Source organism: Strix uralensis, chromosome Z (genome assembly GCF_047716275.1).
Source record: "Strix uralensis isolate ZFMK-TIS-50842 chromosome Z, bStrUra1, whole genome shotgun sequence".
Lineage (NCBI taxonomy): Eukaryota > Metazoa > Chordata > Aves > Strigiformes > Strigidae > Strix > Strix uralensis.
Genome location: NC_134012.1, coordinates 30,972,451 through 30,994,908, shown reverse-complemented (window position 1 = coordinate 30,994,908; position 22,458 = coordinate 30,972,451). Strand labels below are relative to the sequence as shown.

General features: G+C 37.2%; 1 protein-coding gene across 2 annotated transcripts in view; it reads right to left on the bottom strand.

Moving 5' to 3' along the window:
- Nucleotides 1-22,458, bottom strand: part of UHRF2 (ubiquitin like with PHD and ring finger domains 2) — a 92,046-nt gene that overhangs the window by 57,308 nt on the left and 12,280 nt on the right. For both annotated transcript variants that reach the window (XM_074854932.1, XM_074854933.1), the window contains exons 2-3: nucleotides 18,402-18,641; nucleotides 12,984-13,246 (exon numbers count right to left, since the gene is read on the bottom strand). In XM_074854932.1, coding sequence (XP_074711033.1) covers nucleotides 12,984-13,246; nucleotides 18,402-18,641 — 503 coding nt within the window. The remainder of the gene's footprint in view (nucleotides 1-12,983; nucleotides 13,247-18,401; nucleotides 18,642-22,458) is intronic.

Sequence of the window (22,458 nt, the reverse complement as noted above, 5' to 3'; positions counted from 1 at the left end):
ATCAAGTGAGAAGTACATATGAGATCAGTGGGATTGCAAAAATAACCAATACACATTAAAAAAATTCAAGTGTCACTATCAAAAAAACCCAAACCCAAAATCTGTGATTTAAATCAGTTTATGTTCATAGAAAATTAGCTTTCATCTGAAAAATTTATGCTCTTCAGGTTCTTTTTCTCCTGGGAGACCTTTGGACAAATATATTTTTTACTTAATCATTGAATTTGGAAAAAATAATTCTCAGATTTGTGTCATCTTTGCCACCCCTATACAGCTCAGAACAGAATACTTGCTACTGTACTGCTGAGGAACTTTAAAGATTGCTGTTGTTAACGACAACTGCAGCTCTGTTCTTGGAAGTACCTGATGAAAGCACCCAAACAAAGACAACTGTTTATCAGCATGACTAGAACAAGATCATTTACCAAAAAACCACCCCCAAAGTCCCCTTTTACAGGCAGAAAGAAACTAACTGCTTTCCAAAGAACAAAAAGGAAGGCAGACTCTTCACTGAGTAATTTTTTTTTCCTTATTGTCTGGTTAGAAACTTAAGCTCAGAAACTTTGGAAGAAAAAAAAGATAGCTTGCAAACAGTTGAGACTTCCCATATCAGAATTCACCTTTCTTTTGCATCAGGTTTCTGACATTGAATGCTCTGCTGCTGTGCCTTCACACATCGAAACACGCTTTTATGGACATCGGTGAATGCTAGCAGATATTTAACCATTCACGTTTGTCCATAACTGACACCGGAGGCAGAACAGCAGAAACTGCATTTGTCACAAGATTTTGAGTTAGGCTCAAAATCAGAGTTACACTATATATGTTAAGCACAGTACCACTATTCCTCATTATACCAAGTAGTAAGTAAACAGTATTTCCACAGTAAACTTGTGCCCTCAAATGTATCTAATGACACAATTTACCTAGTATGGAAAAAACATACTCACGTTAGAAAATGATAGAACCTCCATGTTTGTTTTCTTAAAAGTTATTTGTAAAAATCCCCCATTAACATAAAACCTAATCTCTTAAATACGCGAGAGTAATATTTAAATATAGTATCACAAAATGGGAATACATGGACTTATCTACATGACAAAATGTTAAGAGAACAAATATGATCTTTTAAGAAGCCTGAAGAATGAAGTGAAAAACCCATTCTGGCAATCTATAATAAAGGACTACTGTTAGACATGAGTGTTTACTGAAAGTGTTTTCTTATTTATTGAGTTACTTTTGAAATCCTAAAATGACCCTCAATAGAAAACAAACATTTTCACAGCAGTGTTCTAATTAGACTACCGTAAGTTTGGTACAGTTGAAATGAAGATTATATGACAGAAATCAACCTTTAAACTTAAAACAACTGTAGACATTTTCTTAGTTTTCAATGTTTTTCATGACACTTGGCACCTAATACTGAAAAAAGCAGACATCATAACAGTAAGCATAATCATAACAGTTTAATGAATATCACCCATTGGAAGTCCTGTATTTCCCTGTAATATTTCTATCTGTAAATACTACCAATAGCGTAGCAAGGATTTCAGATTTCCTATCTGTGTAGACAGTTTCCATAGCAAAGAATGAGTCATGAAATAAAAATTCCAGTGTTTCTTGGCTATGGTCAGTATCTGTTCATTCCTAAAATGTTCAAATACTAGAAGAGCATATTAGCTCTATGTCAGAACATATAGAATTCTGTTCAATTTACTGAGAACTTGCAACATATCCTTTCCCAGCTGGTACCAGAACAACTGCAACTGAAAAGATAAAATTCTTGAAACAAAAGTCAAGACTTCCCCATCCCTTCTCCATAGTAGTATGGTAAGGAATGTTCATGCAGATGTCCAATTTCTCAAATTGTTATTTTCCCAATATAAATAGAATGAAAGTGTAATTTATTTTCCCAAACAACAAACTCAGAAGAGTCGTTCAAAATATATACCCAGAAATGAAGGAATAGAAGGGCACAAATGAAAGAAGAAAGAAAAAGGAATGACCTCACAGAGGAGATAAATTTGATTAAGTAGGTAAACCTGAATAAAAACTACATTCACACCACCACCACCCCTCAACAATTTGGTAACTGAGGAAGTGAGCTTAATTTTGCTGTAGCCTTTTGAAAAAGCTAATGACACTGTACTGGAAAAGCATCTAAGCCAGAATTATGAAGGGGGGGTGGGGGGAATGAAAAAAATCACTGGGATGATAAAGCTTCAAAAAGACAACCAGTAGCTCTGATAATGTGTTATTACAAGAAAAAAATTACATATTTCAAAAGACAGACTGGAAGGAATAATGAGTATCAATAAAGATAAAAGTCAGTCACATGGAACATAAACAAGATCTTGAAAACCTTACCAAACAACTAATAATTACAGAATTAAGAAGCTTAAACACTGAGAAACCATATTAATAGCGTATAAAATATAAAAGAGAAACATCTTACTTTCCTCATGATTTTGGTTCTGAGTATTAATAAAAATTGACTTCTAGACCTACACCATTGCACTGCGTGGACAACATGAATACTCTGAAAGAAGACAAGCCAGAAACAGAGTATCAAAACAGAAGTTCAGAAGTTGTAAGGATTACATGTGAGGTCGAATTTTTAGTACAAAACTGTTGTATAATGAGTCTAAATGCTGTGACTGTAATGAAAAACTGGTTTACTTCACTAGCTAGCACACAGGATGACAAGTCACACAATTACTAAAAGACATTTTTTGGAAAACCTTTCCTCAGGTGTTCAATACAGCAACTGTGCAAGGAGAACATTATAGCTAATGAAAAACAAGTAAGTGGAAAGAGTTCAATCACATTTTCACTGACCACACCTTTTTTTTTTTTTTTTTTTCAGCCAAGTATCAGTTTTAAAGGAAAAACAAAGTTTAACTATTGATATTTCAGATGTTCTCTCTAACAACTACCAGGACAGAAAAGCTTCCCTCCCTTCATTTCATATGCTTTCTGAAGAGGCCCAAGAAACACCTGGATTTTCTCCTCAAACTACATCCTTTTCAATTTGCACAAAGTGTCTAGATCCTTAGAAATCAAAGCCTTACAGTTAATGCCAGTCATCAAAACCCTGAAGACTAATACATGCAAACCCTTTGAGATTATAAAGCACAGATTATGCAGTCAGGAAATCCACTGCAAACGGGACAAGGAATCAATTTCTTGAAATGAAGAGCAGTTGTGTGCAGTCTATTCTCCCAACTTTTAAGTTTGAACTAAGATGCCCAGGCAGCCACGTCATAATGGCACTCTTTTCCTAATGAGAATTTAAAGAATGAAGACTTATATGTGACCTAGCAGGTCTCCTATTGTCTAATAATCTGTATGAGAGAAAGTTTTGAATGAGTAAACAAATTAATCAATGATAGTAGAAACTAGAAAACAAAATTATGCAGCTAGGAGCGGTGCTCCAAGTGGTCATTCAGACCAATTGTAAAAAAAAATTTGTTACTGTCAGAAGGTCAAATAAAACATGTGTTTCCCTTAGGAAAAGATCATTTTAAGAGAAGATTCTACTGGGCAGACGATACAGCTCTTATTCCTCTTCTGAAATTCTAAAGTGGCCAACACGAACTCAAGGTACAGGTGCCATAATGAAACTATGGTCTGTTAACTTAGTATCCTTCATAAAAAATCACAACCCCGACTCCTCACTCCAACCACCAGGAACTTGACAGCATACACCTTCCTGATACACACTATTTCCTGTGCTTAATGCATATAAAGAAAAAAGTCAAGTATTTCAGTTAAACATGTTTAGACGGGGTATCTGGGAAATAGATTGTGTGCAAGGGGATGCATTTTGGCATTTCTTCACAGAAGACAGAACAAAACTGTTTGCATCATGCACTTTCACTATTGGCGCTCAAAGCAGCTACCTCTCGAACAAGTAGTAATTCTTTCCCTTGTTCTGCCCCCACTGTGCAGCCACTGGGCAAATTCATTTGACTGGATCAGTAACATGAACAGTAATAATAACTTTGTGAACATTAGTTTTTAGATATATCAGGAACCAAGAAGACTTCACTGTACAGCCACACAATCATCAAACTCAATGCAAATTAACTATCAGATGTACACAGTTGGGAAGTAAGGTAAGAGTGGCCACCTCATCTGACAATGGCACATAAGGTCTTTTGGTCTCCAAAATCAATTTATCAACAGTGTCACCTGTGTGAATTCTCAGATACAGTCTATGAAATCCCAGCCTACTACCTTTATTTGAACATTTCACATTTAAGATATTCTGAAAAATATACCTGTTAAGCAAGTCTAATCTTCAAACCGTTCCTTGAGAAAGGAATAACAAGTTTAAGACTACTATCCTCTCAACGACTCTTCAACTAAGGAGATGCTTTCAAGGAGAAAGTGACTATTTTTCTTGACCAGGTACTACTTAGACCTTTTCTTCTCATTTCCTCAAAATATTCTGTGCTCTCCAAATACCAACTCACGTCTCGCATGTTACTTACACAGCAGGAAAAAGAACTAAAATTTTTGTCCTCTATGACAACACAGTGAAATCCTAATTTTCTTAATAAATGTGTGTGTACACATTTTTAAAGAAAGTTCAGAATTGTGCATAAATACATTATTTTTCAACTGTTAATGACCATCTGGACTACAAATGACAAATGAAACTCACCTGAAATAGGCAAGACTTTGTAAGGATAATGGCTACAGCAGGGCAGAGCATTTCAGAGTGCCAGGCTATCACAGTCTTTCAAACAAAATGCCTTAGAGTTTTTTTAATTTTGTCTCCTCCCTTTATAAAAAGGATGATCAGTAATACCTTTAGCCTTCATTGGGAACTGTTTCTCCTCACACCACTCTCAAGGTGAACTTCTCTTACTGTCTGCAACCCTGATTAGTCCTGAATAAACAGAATAGATGTGTAAGAAAAGGTTTAAATTAAAAAAGTAATCTTCTTGACAATGAGAACTCCACTTGTACTTAAAAACCTTCTCCTGCACCTAAAGACTTTTCAAAGCTCCTACAACATGAAATAATACAGGAATAAATGTTTTCCATTTGAGCAGGAGGAGATCTGGGGAATGAACAAACATTTTAAAAAGTATTTCAAGTAGGATCCTTCCCTACTTTTTTCCTCCTAAACTGTTTTTTTGTCTTGCACTGTTCCCCATCTGTCCAAATAAAGTTTGTTGTCCAAGTTCCTATTTCTGAATCTCTTTCAGCTAGCATGAGGCACCTATGCCCCTAACATGCCTCAAACATTTCAGAAGCAGAAGCAAATAAGCTTAAAATGGTAAAAAAGCCAATCTTACAAATGCTTCTCAAGAAGAATCAGAAACAAAAATGAAAACACAGTACTGAGTTGACAGGTCAATACATTTTAGTGGTGGTTAACAACAAACCTTCCATCTCGAAACAAAAGCTACCACTGACAATTTACACTTACGAACACAGGAGTCCAACAAGCGTCCCGGATCACTGAGATCAGTCCCCTTTTATTAAAAGCTACCACATACACTAATCTTTTCCTGGACTACATTAAGATCTGAGGGTCTAAAATTATTGTGGTATTTTCCACAATAATTTTTATTTTTATGACATTTTACATAGCTTATGGAAGACTGACTAATGAGAGAGACACACTAACTGAGGCTTACAGGTATGGTAACGGCATATTCTTATGTGCCTTTACCTTCAAAGCAGGCTGTAATCTCTCTGAGATAAGGAATACCTTCTTGTTAAGTGGTTCTATGATGTTTAGCACAACTGCTAAAGTGAATTTGTTCTTGAGGATTACAGGTCCTAATTAGTGATAAAGTATATCAACACAAGCTCTTTATTTAGATGCAACAGCATCAGCAACTTAAGGACAGAACCAGCAAGAACAGACATCTTGTTAGGTCATGAGGAAAATTAACACTGTTTTTAATTCTTCATGCTGAAGAATGAACTAGACTACCCATCAGTTATTTTACTTCTTAGAAATGCATTAGACAGGTTTATTCTGTAACCAAAACTGCCTCTGTAACAGGCATAGACCTGTACACCCTCTCCTCTTCCCATTCCTCCCATCCTGTACTTTTGGTAATGGGAGTGGACACAAATGCATCACTAGCAGCAACTAGATAACTGAGTTCTCTACAAGAACTAAGAGTCAGCATACCCAGAGTGCAAATGACAATGTCACCCCAGGAAAGCCACATTCATGACCATGTGGGCTTTGCCAGCCTAAGTGCAACAAAGTTCACCCTTTCAAAGCTGTTTTGTCTGCACAAAACAGCTGTTGGTTCTACTCAACTTCAAAACCCCAACAGCATAAAGGCTCCAGGACAGATAAATGATGAACACACACATGGAAACGATACCTCAGAAACTAGTTGCTCTTAAGGATCCCTCTTAAATACCTTATGTATCAGTCTACAGGCACAGCCAATAGCTCCCCACACACAGTTTACACAGAGTGGGTTTCCAATTTCTTCGTTACACAGTAATTACTGTAGGATCAGATCCAAAGACAGCACAGTTTCTCAATATTATACATAAATATATATATGTATATATTAGCCAGTACTAATATTCTACAGATATCCAGAATGGTGCCATTCTTTCATAATGTCAGTTAAAAAGTATGCTGCAACTTAAGCTCTGCCTTAGCAGTCTTGCAACAGATTTTCAAATTACCAGCATCCCCTGAGACCATCTCTAAGATCACTGTATCCTTTGATCTTTCAGCTAGCAGCACAAAGAGACATAGGGACCATCTGAAATAACTGGTGCTGATAAAGTTGGATGATACCTATTCTATCTAAATTACGAAGAGTTATACCATTTAAGAATACAGGAACACTAGTTTTCTAACCAAAATGAGAAGCAGCTTGAACTTTAGTTTAAGTCAGAGCCTAGACTAGGTCCCAAAAGAAATCTTGTAATATTTAAAAAAAAAAAAAAAAAAGAAAAACCTGAAAAACTCACATGCAGGCTCAATTCTTCCTGTAGAATTGAGAGAAATAATGGAAATCACCTTGCTGAAGAATAGAGATACCAAGCTGGTTGCCACAGGCTCTGAAGGTTAACATCAACTATCAGTTTTCTACTCCATTAACAATGATAGAGACTGCACAGAGCCTCAGCCTTAGCAACTGCAGCATTCTCATCAAACCCAGAAGAAACATTAACTTTTGTAAAGTACAAGGAGAGAAGTCTGTGAAGTCCACTGAAAGATAGCGTACTGATATGGAATCAAGGACTAAGGTAATAAACCTCAAGATCCGTCAGACAAAAGTATCATCAACCAAAGAGCTTCTCTTTGAAAATGGACACTAATGGACAACAAGAACCCTAATGTACTTGGAAACTTAAGTCCCTCAGGTTAAAGTTCACCAACAACGACATAGTCTATTGTAGTAAAATGAAACATTAAGAACTGCTAAAAAAAACCCCTACCCTTAATAAATCTACTATTAGGAATACTCTAAGTTCTGCCTGCACAACTCCAGGAACCTAGTAAAGCTTTTAGAAATCGTCACTAATAGTAACGGCCATCTAGCTACCTGAACTGCCAGAATCAGGCTGGGCATGTAACTCACAGAGCACAGTGCTTGCTCTTCACACAGGCTCTTTACAACATCAACGAAAAGACATCCACATAAATTCTTATGGATCATAATAGCATCCAACACATCCTGCATAGAACAGACACAGACTTGACTATAATCTCTTGGGATGAGAAACAAAGAGTCCTCAGACTACTTCAGATTTGAAAGAATTCAGAGGGCATCACTCCACAGCTCATATCAAGGATGAAGTAAATAGATGATCCCTCTTGCTAAAGCTTCTGGTTCCTTCGAATAAATAACCACAAACAGTATGCTTTATGACACATCATACAGATATTACCTTAAGGTTTAATTTAAACTTCTCTGTTGATTGATGAAAAACCTGAGAGGGGTATCATTAGTGAAACACAATGGCCCTAAAAAAGTTACCTACACTTGAGCCATACTAAATCTATACTTGCATACAGGTATGCATACTGACATTTCTCGGGCTACAGAAACATCCAGCCTTCCTGCAACTACTATTGAGAGACTTCTTAAACAGAAGGCTTTCATTACAAATGACAAACAGGAAAAGGAAGAAAAATACAGCATTTGTTTGTAATTCAGTAAGTCTTTCCACTACTTCAGGGAAGAGCTAACCATCAAGAAGCTAACACCCAGAGAGCGAGAGAACTCTCTCCCTGTAACTCAGCAGACTATATCCAGTGCTGCACAAGCAACAAATATGAAATAGAGTAATTAAGAGGAAAGGACAAACTTTCTTATGACACAGCACTGTAAAACATGTCTTTATCGTGTCACATGAAGCTAGTGAAGCGTCCTGCTCCTGATTCAGAAGTGATTCTTAAGCAAGCTGTGGTGCAGACTCTACCTAGTTATCTCAGTGAGCTTTAGGATCTAAGCACATGTTTGATTCCTCATGAGTCCTTTCAAATAAGGATGAAGCTTTCTTCTGCTCAAGACAGGTTCACATCTTCTTCTGTATTAAAAGACAGTTGCTTAGAGCAGAAGAAATGTACGATAGCAGCATATGAAACCTGAGAGCACACCCTTGACTTCAAAGTCTTTAACAGCTCTTTGTGATACCAACAAATGCAAAGGTGAAATAGAAATAGACTGAATAAAGTGGCAGAAGGGAAGGAAGACAACACTGGTAGAGATAGGAACACACCTGCAAACAATGCTGCCTCCAGGGAAAAGGCTACATTCCAAAACTAAATGCAGAAGATGGACTATCAGGCAAAAGCTACATAGCCACAACTGGCTGCCAAGGGAGTTGGTACTGACTGAAGGTCAGCATTAATAAAACTGATACTTTGGTCTCTTCCTCACCGATGAACATAGGGCTCTTAAATAAGCACCGCAAGCCTTTTGAATTTTTGAACTTACTAAGAACCATGACTCCAGTTTAATCTGGAACTGAGTTCTGTTCCTCCAAATGGCACTAGGTTTTCTATAAGCAGAACCATATCCCTGCAGAAATATGTGGGCCTTACAACTGTTGCAACAACTTAATTAAATGCTATGCATACAGCCTCGGGGGGTGGGGGGGCAGGGGGGAAGGGAGAGGGAAACCACAACAGAAACAACTCAGCTCTCCTGTTCCCTACAAAATCAAGGAGGGATATGTAGTATCTCCTGTCTGTAGCAGGTCACAGCTGGCAGGAGAGCTCTGTTTAGCCATAAGGTAGTTACCCCTTTGAAATTACTGTAACTAAGCTCTTGCCCAGAAAGGTTAATTTAACTGTACTCTGTTAGAAGAGCTCTGCTGTATTTTTTTCCTGTTCACATTCACTGTAACTACACTATTTAAACAAGAAATGGAAATAAGAAAGGAACAAATGAAAACTCAGGCCCTCAGAGATACACTCTTATGAAACAAAGGATTAGAAGAAAATGGATTTTACATTGTTTTGCAGTTCTAGGTTTGGTGTTTAGGTTTTGCACAACACTGATATCTAAAACTAGCAGGACCACTGCTAAAACCAGCCTTCTCATTTAACCAAAGGACAAGTCCTGCTTCATCCTTCAAGAACAGCTGTTCTTAGGAGAACACAGTGACCTAAATTGCTTTGTTGAAAGTAACAACTCGTTGGATTCTTTGCTTGATTGGACTGTCAAATGCTTCCAACTACAAAACCAAAGCCAGATGAACACCAGATCTGTCAATGCCGTTCTAACTACTTTCAAAGAATCGGGTGTGGAACATACATGCAGGCCAGTACAGACACATCCTCCTTGATGCACAGGCACAGGACTACGTAGAACCACTGCATAGGGCAGCATTATCCCTCATTGAAACTGGTGGAGGGACAGCAAACACACCAAAATTTCTGGACACACTGTGGATGAAAACTCTTAATCAGTTCTTGATGTTCTTTTGTCAGATTTTCTTATCACCCCCTAAACACTTCAAAGTACGGAAGTGTACTGCAGTATAATTTAGTAAGGCAATGAAGGCTTAAGGTGAACTTTCCTGACAAGCAGTCTAAGAGAAAATTACAGAGGTGAAGCTTCACTTTTGGATAAAATTCCCAGCTACACTGTTCTGAGATAGATGGTGTCAAACAACACATAACTCAGACCTGAATATATGAATACAGTGTGAATACCCATGGACAGCTAAGAAAAGAAACAGTTTCAGGCCTTCATCTGAGTCAAGACATTGATCTGTGTGTTTTGGGGACAGTGAGGTGAGAAAGGTCTGCCCTAGAGGACTTTGTTGCAAGAAATGGGCCCACGGTGATGGATGACCTGGTCTTGATATTGGGTTGCAGACTTCCAGTACCTTCTACGTAATCACTATTAGCATTACTGCTTCCAGCCATCAAGGGGAGAACAACAACAACAAAAACTTTTTTTTTTTTTTGGGGGGGGGGGGAAGGGGTGTCAGACTGAGTCTGTCACAGCACGTTGTACCATAAAGTATATCTACTATTCATCACAATGAAGCCTCGAATCAGAGTAAAGGGGCTGGAGTAGAACAATTCAATGCACTAATGGTGACTTACCCCTTAGTTGTAACTTTATTTTTCTTTTTGCTGCTTTTTTCAAACTGGAAAGATATAATAGGTGGAGAAGGAGAACCAGGATGGAAACTGAGCATCAGTGACAATTTGAGCACCTCTGACATAGTCCTCCCAACGTATTCAAGTAATCTGGATGGCTTTACAGGCACCAGGCTTATGTCATCCATTTTTAAACCATTTTTATTCTATTTCAGATAATGGCATGTGTTTTCATGTCTTGTAAGAATATACCTGTTGTAGGCAAGCCAAAGCTGAAATTATGCCACCCAAGAGAATCATCTTTAAAATACAAAAGGGAAAAGAGTTTCTCCAAAACAACACCGCACAGACAGACTAGAGAACATCAAGTACATCTTGCAGCAAAATGCACAGTCTGAACCTAAAAAGCAAACCACCCAGGAACAGTTAACTTTGCAGAAGAAGATAGTGCAAGAAGTAAAATACGAACCTTGAAGAACAGAAGCACAGAGATAAATTAGATGAAGCAATTTCTGGAGCAGAGGATGACAGTGTAGCAAAGCACACCATGATCTCCCTATTCATGCACATCAAGCACATAGGTGACAGGATACATGAGTGGTCTAGGTACACTAAAGAGGTAAACACTAATATATGAAAACAAAATGGTATGAGTGCACACATAGCTACCACATGAATATGCACGTCAGGTAACACTAAAAGAAAAAAGTAAGACCTTGAAAGATTTGTGTAACATTCATCAAAAACCCAATCAGCAATAAATGTACAAGTCCCACTTTCCAGAAAGCCTTCCAATAGTTTTTCTTTCCAAAAGCTCAAACTTCCAGTACCTTAGGCTGATCAGTTAAATAACTGACTTCAATGACTACCTTGCAATATTGTGCTTCTGTAGCTCACCTGATTTTGTTGGCTAAGAATATACAACTGATATACATAATCTTATAGTAGGAGTAGAAAGACTGTCTCCACCTGCTGAAGGGGAACCACTAGATCCTGAAGTACACATAAACAGAGGTCAATCTTCTTTTTTCTTTAGTATGATATGCCAAAGAAAAATTAGACCTGTTGTGAAACATTTTCTACTTCTGTACTTTGACTCATGAAAAACAACAGTATCTACAGAAAAGAACATACTTTCACTGCAACAGTCATAAACACTGTTTCTCAGAAATGTTTGCCCCATGGCTAATTTGCATATATCCACAGTATTTTCAAATCAGGTAATCTTAAAGGCAGGTCTCTGAAATCACATCACAATAGATATGTAATTTCAAGAGAAAATATTTGCATTTTGATCATACTGGTTGACTAAGTTATTTTCATGTATTTCTTGCAACATTCAATGCAATATTTACATTTCTACTTCCACCTTTGTAATTCTCTAACATTAAGTAGAAAACTTACACAGTTGCAGATAAAGAATCAGAATTCAACACAATTTAAAAAGTGCATTAAGTTGTATCTGTTACTAAGCGCAACAAGTGTTCTACATAAGGCAGATTCACAGTTACATATTAGAAAAATTAAAGTTGAAATAGCTGCTCTAAAAATATATTTTGGAAACCTACATTTAGTTAATACTGAATAAACTTTGCATCCTTCTACCTTAATCTTACATTGCACGAACTACAGTATTTTCACTAATCTCAGTATCAAAAATTAAAAATCCTCAAATCATTTAAAGTTTTATTTGTTTAGAAACTTAACGCTTTAACAGATGTTAATTTAAAAAAAAACATCTGGACCACTTTCCCAAGCAAATGAAGTGGTGCAAAACCTGTTCATAAATAAGGAATCCCTCCAAACTCAGGGTTTCCCACCCACACATTGCAGGCTCTGCAATTTGTCTTTACTACAGAAACAAACAAACAAAAAAACCACAACCCACCCTTAATGCCCTCTCTCCAGTTCAGAATCAATTTCATGCCCTCCATCACAAAGTTTTCTATAACAAACCTTCACTCTAAGTGCAGACCTGCAATTTTATGCACAATTGTTCTATTTGGAATAAAACTGATCCAAATCAAGTACCAATATTTGCTCTCATTCAGCTCCAATGATAGGAATTGAATATACACAGGGAATAGTTAAAAAAATTAAAACAATACTTTACTTGGAAAAAAACACAGTAAAAATTGTTATATAGTTTCTTTTTTCTTATATTAGAAGGATGGATTTTAAGTTTCATAAAGACAAAGAAATAAATACTGGACAAGTATTTAGGCATGAAAAATATCATTACTTCCAATGGATTCACTATATCCAACTGAAAAGTGTTATAGATTTTTTAATATTTTTTTTTCTTGGTTGCAACATTGAACTCGCTTTCTTTGATTCCAAGCTTCTTCAAGAAATTCTTGGTTTATACAAACCAAATAACAATATGTGATGTCCTCAAAATAGTATCAGGAGCACTTACTCATCATACTTGATATGATAAATAGCTTCTTCATCAGTGTCCATACAGTCTGAATAAGATGTGGATGGTGTACTGTCCAAATTATTTGCATTTTCTCTAGAATGATCTTGACTTAAGTTTCCATTAGTCCTTTTGTAAGTGTTACCACTCTTTCCTTGAGCTTTACCATTCTTATGTCCCTTTGTTGCTCGGGTAACATTTTCTATATGAGCTTCAAACCAGGCTCCAATGCTGACATCACGGGCATCCACCAATTCATTTATCTAAAAAAAAAAAAAAAAGAAATACAATAATGAATTTATGTTTATTTTATAAATCCCAGTTTTTATATATTTTATAAATCCCAATTAAGAAAACAATAAAGACAACTTACTATGCTACTGTTTAACATTGCTATCAGTAAAACAATCAATTCTACCTGAGTAACTAGCTGAGCTTGAGCAACTTCAAGTAACATGCAGTCATGAATATGTTGCACTTTTAGTATTATATTACCCTTCCCTCATTAAAATCTACTATGACTATAATCTGTATGTAGTTTTAAAAAGCAAGGCTAGATTCCCCCCCCCCTCCCCCCCAAACGTGAAAGTTAACTTAATCTCATTATCCTTTCCTCTTCCTTTGCCAGTTGTTCTCTATGGCTAAAATAAGCAGACACTGCATTAAAATACTACCTCACAACCAACAGTTTTAAAGACTTTCCTGAGCCTCCAACTTCAAATTATTATTTAACCTTCTATCTTTCTGGCCTGCAAATTTTTAATCCTTCAAGACTCAAGGAGAGAGGAAACAAGTCTAACAAGGTTGCCACCACAGTCAGCCAAAATCTTATGACTGTAAGAAATGGAACTATCTCCCAGATTTCCTCCCTTCTGTACTCACAATAATACTGTTATTAAGCAACCAAACCACTTCGTTATTCTAAATCATATTTCATTTTCTCAAGTCTTCAGCTAATTAAGCAGATGTTCCTTCAATAACACTAAGAACACTTTTAAAAAAATTTAAAGAACACTTCAACAGTACACCAAGTATAAAAAATTACAACAGAACTACTGCACAGCCACACCACAGAAAACAACTATAATAGACAGTGAGACACATACGCACATATATATATATATATATATACACACACACATATACAGTTCAAGCTACAGTTTTTGTCAAGTACCAACACAGTGGCAGGCAGGTAGTCTTACTAACCCCTAATGCTAGTTTTTATAAACTGAACCATCTTACAGTATTTTCATAGGAGCAAGAGAAAAAGCACACTCAGGAACTTTTAGTATCTAGAGTGAAGCAGCCCTTGGGTATCTGAAAGTGCAACTGACAGCAGTCTGAGCTAACAAGTTTATCCCAAGAAAGCAATACTTTTCATTTTATTCTTTTCATTCACCTTCTTAAAACGACCTCCAAAACTCAATCCTTGATTATTCCTCCCATGTAAAATACCAACAGGTATTTTATTTTTATTCTTACAACCTACAGTATTCAAAGTACTTTTTTACCAGGATGAAAATTTCAGCCATGTAATAAACAAATCAGAGAAGGACAGCCTAATTTTAAATCTATCGATCTATATGAAACATGAACAGTGCATTCTGGCACTTCTACAAAGAACCCTCACAAAGGCATCCCTACACAACCTTAAGTGTTTTAATTAGTTGTAGCTCTAAGTGCTTCTTTACTTCCTACTCTCAAAAACACAGCTTAACAAGACACACACTACTAAGGCTACCCCCACCTACTGCTACTTCTTGTGACCAGTTATGAAAAGTGCCAGAGAAGCCATGTTAGCCAAGTCAAAAATCATCATCAGATCCAGAAAAAAACAATTTAAAAAATTTTTTAAAAAAATCAGTGCAAACTCCCTTAATCATTCCTCTCCAACACATCCTTCCACAATTTGATGTGCATACTTTCACATCAGACTTCCCACCCTTACCACGAGTAAGGGCAAATAATTATTACCACAGACCACTAAGGAACATCAAACAACTATTTTACGTTAATAGTGTCTGGTTTAAGAACTGGGTTATTAGCAGCTCTTTGTGAACAGTATTAAACAAATACTGATTTTAATTACAGATTCAGTTTGTGTGGTTTTTATTTCAAGTCAGTTAAGAGTTCTTGGCTAAAATGTTTTTAATACAGCCAGAGATTTCTGGATGAAAAGTTATAAAGACTGTGTGAGAATTAGAAGGGAAAACATGCACATGCTTGTAAACGACCTTTGATTTTTCTAACATCATTCCTTCATGCCCAACCACTGTTACTGTAACTTTTCTCTTGTAACCTGTCTTGTATTCCTCATTTTGGCATTGGAGATCAGCCATAGGTACACCCTGCTTACCCTGGTGTCCTTCACAGATGCTGAGTACATCTTGGGATGGACCCCCCAGTTCTTAAACCAGACACCACTAACAATTCTCAGACTTAGTAACAAGGAACAGGAGTTGACCATTATTCCACCCACTGCTAGTCTTTCAGAGCCCATGTAAACATCAGATGTCAGGTACAACTGAAATATGAAACAAGTGAAGTGCTAAGGCTTGGACAACCAGCCCAAGCCAGAGTTGACCTATAGGTGAATCCTGTACATTTTATAACTGATAACCATTGTGCTAATAGGTATTATACCAAGTTATAGCAAACCACCTATTCTGATGTAAAAGGTGGAAGTATTGAAGCCTGAGCAACAGGTCCTGAGCCAAAGCTGCTACCTCAGTATGTAATCATTAGTGAAATATGTATGCTCATTAATGAAAGATGTAGCTTAGATATCATATACTCATTACTGATGATGAATGTAATGAAAACATGTCTATCCTGAATGTATCTTTCTTCTTCTCTGTGTAGGAGTAAGTTAACAAGGCCGTGAAGCCAGCTGTCCAGCCTTGGGACAGACGTATGGCCTTGTTTTAAAAAGAACACAAATTAGATAAGGAGGGGAACTCCCTTAGCTTCTCCCTTGAGCCCTGGCCAGGCTCGGGGGGAATCTAATGTGAGATTGAAAACAGATATTTCCGCTTAAAACAAAGGTGCCAGCTATTCTGGCTTGCTGATTTTTGAGTATATAAGGCTAGACCCACTTACAGCGACTTTGGAAGCCTCACCTACGGGTGGACGCACCGCGTAGGACTTCGGACTTGCCGGGACAGGCTCTCCAAATCCTCGCTGTAACCGGGGCTGCCCAGCGACTGCAGATCTGGGTGATGGTAACGTATGCAAGTGGTGATGGATCTTTCTTAATCACTATTCTCTCTCTTGTAGTAATGATTTGATGCGTTACCCTGTATTTTCCTGTTTAAGTGCACTATTCTGTCTTTTCTTACTGTATGTTTTCTGTATTATTCTATTATTTAGTTATTTCTAGTAAAATACGCCTGTTCTTTTCACTCTGGTGTCTGAGTTTAATTGATATCCCTAATCAGCAAAACAACAAGCTAAAGCATTCTGATTTACATAATATACAATGAACACAGAGAGGAACTCTGTTTAAATCACCATTTTAACCATCTAACAATAATTATTATTAACCACTTTTTTTTTTAAATTATAGGTTCCATTTTGGCTACCTTTTCTTTTAGTAGTTGAAATAGTTGAAATCAGAAAGAGAAAGGAGGGCACAGAAGCTGAGACTATTCAGAACGTGGAGTAACAGGTATCTTGGAGAGTCTAGCTCTGGATGCAGATCCCACGAGGCACAGTTTTTTCTGTCTGAGGAAAGTCCTGTAACAAACTATTCCTTCCTATAGCTAGACAATTCCTTATTGTTTGACAAACAAGCAAATGCAAAAAAAAAAATAGATACATTCATCTATTAGTCATCTAACACAGACTTTTATTAAACAAGTTTACTACCTCTGAATTACATTACTGGCAAAAAATATGTTCTTAAAAGCTCCCTGAATCTGTAAGTAGAAATCCTCTATACACTCCTACTGTCATCTACAAACAGCAAAGAGAGCAATGACTGTACCCTTATTTTTCTATATATTTATTAAAAACATATGACTGGCTGAAAAAGTAATCAATTCACAGGTAGTGAATGATAAAGTGTTAGGTCCCTAGTATTAAAGACTGCAAAAATTCCAGCTGACGCACAGAATAGATTTCCTTGAGTATGTCTGCCAATATCACCATTCCCTATTCTATTTTCTACTTTAATGCTGAACAAAACAGCTAACAGACTACCTGATGTATATTTTCAAGAATGATAAAAACTGTACTTTAATACTCCTTTCCTTTGATCAACTGATATTCTGTGGCTTTCCATCTCCGAAGTATTCTCCCCATCCTATCTCATATTACCTTTTACACTCATTGATTAACTGCAAAGCATCAGAACTGAAGAACTGAGTTTCTTCCCACTGTAATAAATGGAGATAAAAGACAAAAAAGGAAGCACACAAGCTTGTGTCTCCATATTCAAGCTACTGAGTTTTTGACTCCCTGATTCCTCAAGAGAATTAACAGAGATCACCACACAGAATGCTACAGGTACGTAAATAAGTTACCAGTTGTCCTTAATACCTAAAACATTAAGTAACAGTTCACATGAAACTCTAAGACACAGATCTAAGTAATAGCCTTCCTCTAACTGAAATCAACTTGTATATGTACGACAGCTCCAGCTCCTTTTCCTTCTCTGTAATTTTGGACATTTTCAGCAAAAAGAATTACTGTTATGGGTACTTCTTATTTAAGAGAAACGCCCAAACAGGAGGTAAAATGCTACCATTCCCTATGTATACATACTCCACTAAGTACCTCATGAGCTAGCACTCTGGAAACTGTACATTTTCTGTTTGAACTACATCTAGTACTCTAATGTAATCCAACATGACAACATCTAAAATTCAAGGTGGTACAAAACTAACAATGAATACAATATATGTGATTCCTAAAAAAACTGTAATAAAATGGCAATCATTATGTCACATACAATTTAAAGAAATCATGTATTTCCGCAGTTTATCTACTTCTAACACAGCACTGAAACACTAGTATTAAAACAAATACTTGGCAAGCTTGGAAATAGTAAGTGGGGGAAAATTGCACTTCTCCACAGAATTTTTTATTTTTTTTTTTTTAGCTGCTTCTGTTGACAAGTTTACCTGTTTCACAGGTATTCTAAACTTTTTTGGAGAACCCGTTTTGGAGAACACAATGTGTCAGTTTATGAACTCTCCTGAAACCTAAAACAGCAGTGAGCTTGGTACAAAGACCCTTTCATGATTCTGCAAGAGTCAGCTTAAATGAAGTCAATTTGACTTATGTCATATTGGGGAATTACGCTAAATCATGAAAGAGGATACACACTTTTACACAATAAAACAATAAACTTTTTTAACAATAAAATTAAACCCAAAAATATGAGGCAAGTTTCCCGCTTTTAAAGTTGGCACATACCTTGTACAATCCAATACCAGGATCAATGAGAAATGAGCGAGATGATGTAGATGGCTGACTGGATGATCCACTATTTGTTTTTTTGACTTTGTTCTTGCAGTTGGAAACAGCACAAGGATTGACTTCATCCTGATCTGTCACAGAAGCAGTTGTAGGAGCTTCAGATTCAGAACGTATCAAAAGCTGAACTATGTCATTTAGTCCAACATTGTAGTCAAATAAAGTGTGTCCATCTTCTAGCTGTGAAAAGAAAGGTATACTTGTAAAATTCTACCTTGAGGTAGGTAAGTGGCTTCCAAATCTTCCCTTTACAGACAATAATTATGCAGCCAGAAGAGGCAAGCCATCTATTTCAGATAAATAGAAACCAAGGTCTTGAGTATCTATAAAAACAAACCATTTTTATTCCAGGTTTATCCGGGGTCCTCATTCTGCAGTCCCCCACCCCTAGATCAAAACAAGATTATTCACTTAATGTAAGTCTTTTAACTGATTGGTTTAAAAGCTATTATAAAACTGAAGAAACATGCACTGTGCAGCACTCCCTCAAATAACTTTGTACATCAGGCCCCACTATAGTTCAGATGCAATCAGATCCTGCAGAACACCAGACTACAAATAGAAGTAGACTTTTTAAATCATATATATAGCGTGCAGTTATTAAACATTATTTTGGGCCCCACTCTGCACAGCTTTAAGATACCTGTTACTATCTTTATTTTACCTGATGATTTCACCTACTTACAATTAAGCTAAGAAATTCACATCAAAAAACACCAAGTTGTATGCTAGGAAAGAAGAAAAACAGGGAGTAGTGACCACTGCTGCTTTGCTCAGTTAAACGCTCTTAATGACCTACAGCATTTCTGAAACAGACATTTGATTTAGCTAAAAGTATAATGCATTGCTTTGGGACATCAAAACCAGAATTTGATTAGTTACAGTTTACTTCATGTTGCTGTGGTAGAAAAATGTGCATGACTAAAAAAAAAAACCCACAAAACTGTCACCTGTTTCCAAACTACTTTTGAAAAAAAATTTACCTGACTTTTCCAGAATAGGTGCTATTTTCAACATCACTCTTTCAGGAATCTTTTCAAACAGATCTTTCATGATGAGCTTATGGACAGTATCAATACAACAAGTAGGGAGCAGGAAGGAACAGAAAAAATAAGGAAGTGGGAAGGAATTGTCCAGCTTCTCAGTAATAGAGTTTTATGTAACACTCCAATGATCTCAGGATAGACAAAAGTAGAATACACATTTCTTCCTTCATCCCCTCTGCTTTTCCAAAATAACCTTAAAGGGCAGAGGACAGTTATGGACATAAGTAGACACTCAAATTAATCAGTTCTTTGTGAATTTAAGATCTGTGTAAAAAAAAAACCACCTCTCCACACTGGTGATAACTACTGTACCCAAAGCTGGGACATGTAAATAGGAGTACTCATAGTTTGTTTCAATGTAATTGAAGCTGACCCAGCTCTCTTGCCAACAGCTACGGGACCAACCCTCTTTCAGGTGACTGTTTTCAAACCAGTTCAACACAAAACAGATAAAACTGTACTGAAGATTTTGATCTGGAACTACTAAATGAACACAAGTCTTCCAATGGAGATCTCCAGCAACTGTTATTCTACAGGTGACTTCCAACACTGCCTCATATGTCTGGAGCTTTAGGCTAGGGCTTCAATATTGAGTAGCAAGCTACAATCAAGTTTAAGTAACCTTTTCCGTCTGGTCACGTTGTACGTTCCTACACTTTTGACAACTCTTTAACAAAGGTGACAGCTTGCAGCCTTATGACAATACAGATTTGGGGGCTTTTCACACAAGAAGTTTGTATTTTCACTGTTAGGATTATTTAAGACACATAAAACCAGTATTCTTAGATTCAAAACACAAGTAAACCCAAAACAAAGACAAATAACCACCTTACAATAACACATTTGAAAAGGGGTGGAGAGCGTGTAAGATCCACATTTCTGGAGCTACTACTGCTTCTGAGCACTACTCCAGGCCCACTTTGAAGATTCAAAACCCCCACCAAGTCATTTTTTTTTTTATGAAAAAGGTTTAAAAATAATTCAGCAGTACATCTGCAAAATAGATCACTTCTGAAATAATTAATACATTGAATGTTACTGGAGACAACATTTAACTTCTGCTCAGCTCTTCTGTTCCAGTTGGGCTGGACAAGCTGTGACAGACGTTCCAGTCAGGAAATCTTACGGTATGAGGAAATCTTCTGAAATCTAATGCAGTGTAAAGAAATAGATAACCTTGCTTCTGGTAGACTGAAGGTATGTAGGAAACACACAGGTGAAAGCAAAGAAATACCATCACTGTTTCCCTTCTCTCAGGACATGCCGTGTATGTAACCAGTATTAACACTCAATTAAATGTCCTGTGTCTAGTCTTTGTGACCTATTCATCAGTTATGACTGTAGAATAAGTTATATCTTTGATCCACAACCGAATCCTCCCTATTAGCATGAGAGAGGAAAAAAAAATAAAATACTTTTAAAAAGTAATCTGTCCAGGAATAGTTATTATTAACATGTTCAGAAAGCAAGACATACCTAGGCTAGGCTTTGAGTAAGAAGCCGCCTTCTCTAACGACACATACACCCACCACCATGCACAGACTAGCTATTCCTGCATAGGAATCAAAGAAATCGGCTTTGATGAACATCAACTAAATGGTCAGCAGAACAAACTGGTGACTGCAAAGTTGTCTACTTTACAGTATCAATTTACAATGAAGTAGCGTTCTGTTCTCTGTCAAAGCAGTTGTGGATGGATTTTTTTTGCTTTGTTTTCACAATCCATGTTCTTTTCAGGAATATTTTATGACTTCAGACTATTTTATGACTAGTGATGTCACACTTCAGTCTGAAAGCACAGTAACAGAGATAGGGTTACTATAAGCACGCTTCAAATGAGGCAGGATGTAGTGTTTGGCAATGTGGTAGGGAAAGAGCACTTTTTTATTGCATGAGCAAAAAATACATTCCCAGAATATTAGCAGCCACATAAATTCAGATCAAGTCAATGACTCTGCAACACTGCCTGCTTCTGGGAGCAAGGTAGAGAAACACAAAAACTCTAGTATAAAGTCAAGTTCACATGCTATTTACAAGAACTACTGTGTATATCTACAAGTATACCTATATCCAGCATTACTGCATTACTGAAAATCCTTGGAGTAACAAAGTTTGAAAACAATCTGTTTGAAAGAACTCCATTCCACAACAGAAGGAGAGAATATGAAAGAGAGAAATGAGCTTCAACAAGGCCAAGTGCCAGGTCCTGCACTTGGGCCACAACAACCCCATGCATCGCTACAGGCTTGGGGAGGTGTGGCTGGAGAGCTGTCTGGAAGAGAAGGATCTGGGGGTTCTAATTGACAAGCAGCTGAACATGAGCCGGCAGTGTGCCCAGGTGGCCAAGAAAGCCAACGGCATCCTGGCTTGTATTAGAAATAGTGTGACCAGCAGAAGTAGGGAGGTGATAGTCCCCCTGTACTCTGCCCTGGTGAGGCCACACCTGGAGTATTGTGACCAGTTTTGGGCACTTCAATACAAGAGAGATATTGAGGTGCTGGAGTGAGTGCAGAGGAGGGCAACGAAGCTGGTGAAGGGCCTGGAGAATAAATCCTATGAGGAGTGATTGAAAGAGCTGGGACTGTTTAGTCTGAAGAAGAGAAGGCTGAGGGGAGACCTCATCACTCTCTACAGCTACCTGAAAGGACACTGTAGAGAGGTTGGTGCTGGTCTCTTCTCACAGGTGATTATTGACAAAACAAGAGGGAATGGCTTTAAACTGCAACAGGGGAGGTTTAGACTGGACATTAGGAAAAAAATTTTCACAGAAAGAGTGGTCAGACAGTGGAATAGGCTGCCCAGGGAGGTGGTGGAGTCACCATCCCTGGATGTGTTTAAGGGTCGTTTAGATGAGATGTTGGGGGATATGGTGTAGGGGAGAACTTTGTAGAGTAAGGCTGATGGTTGGACTCAATGATCCCAAGGGTCTTTTCCAACCTGAATGATTCTGT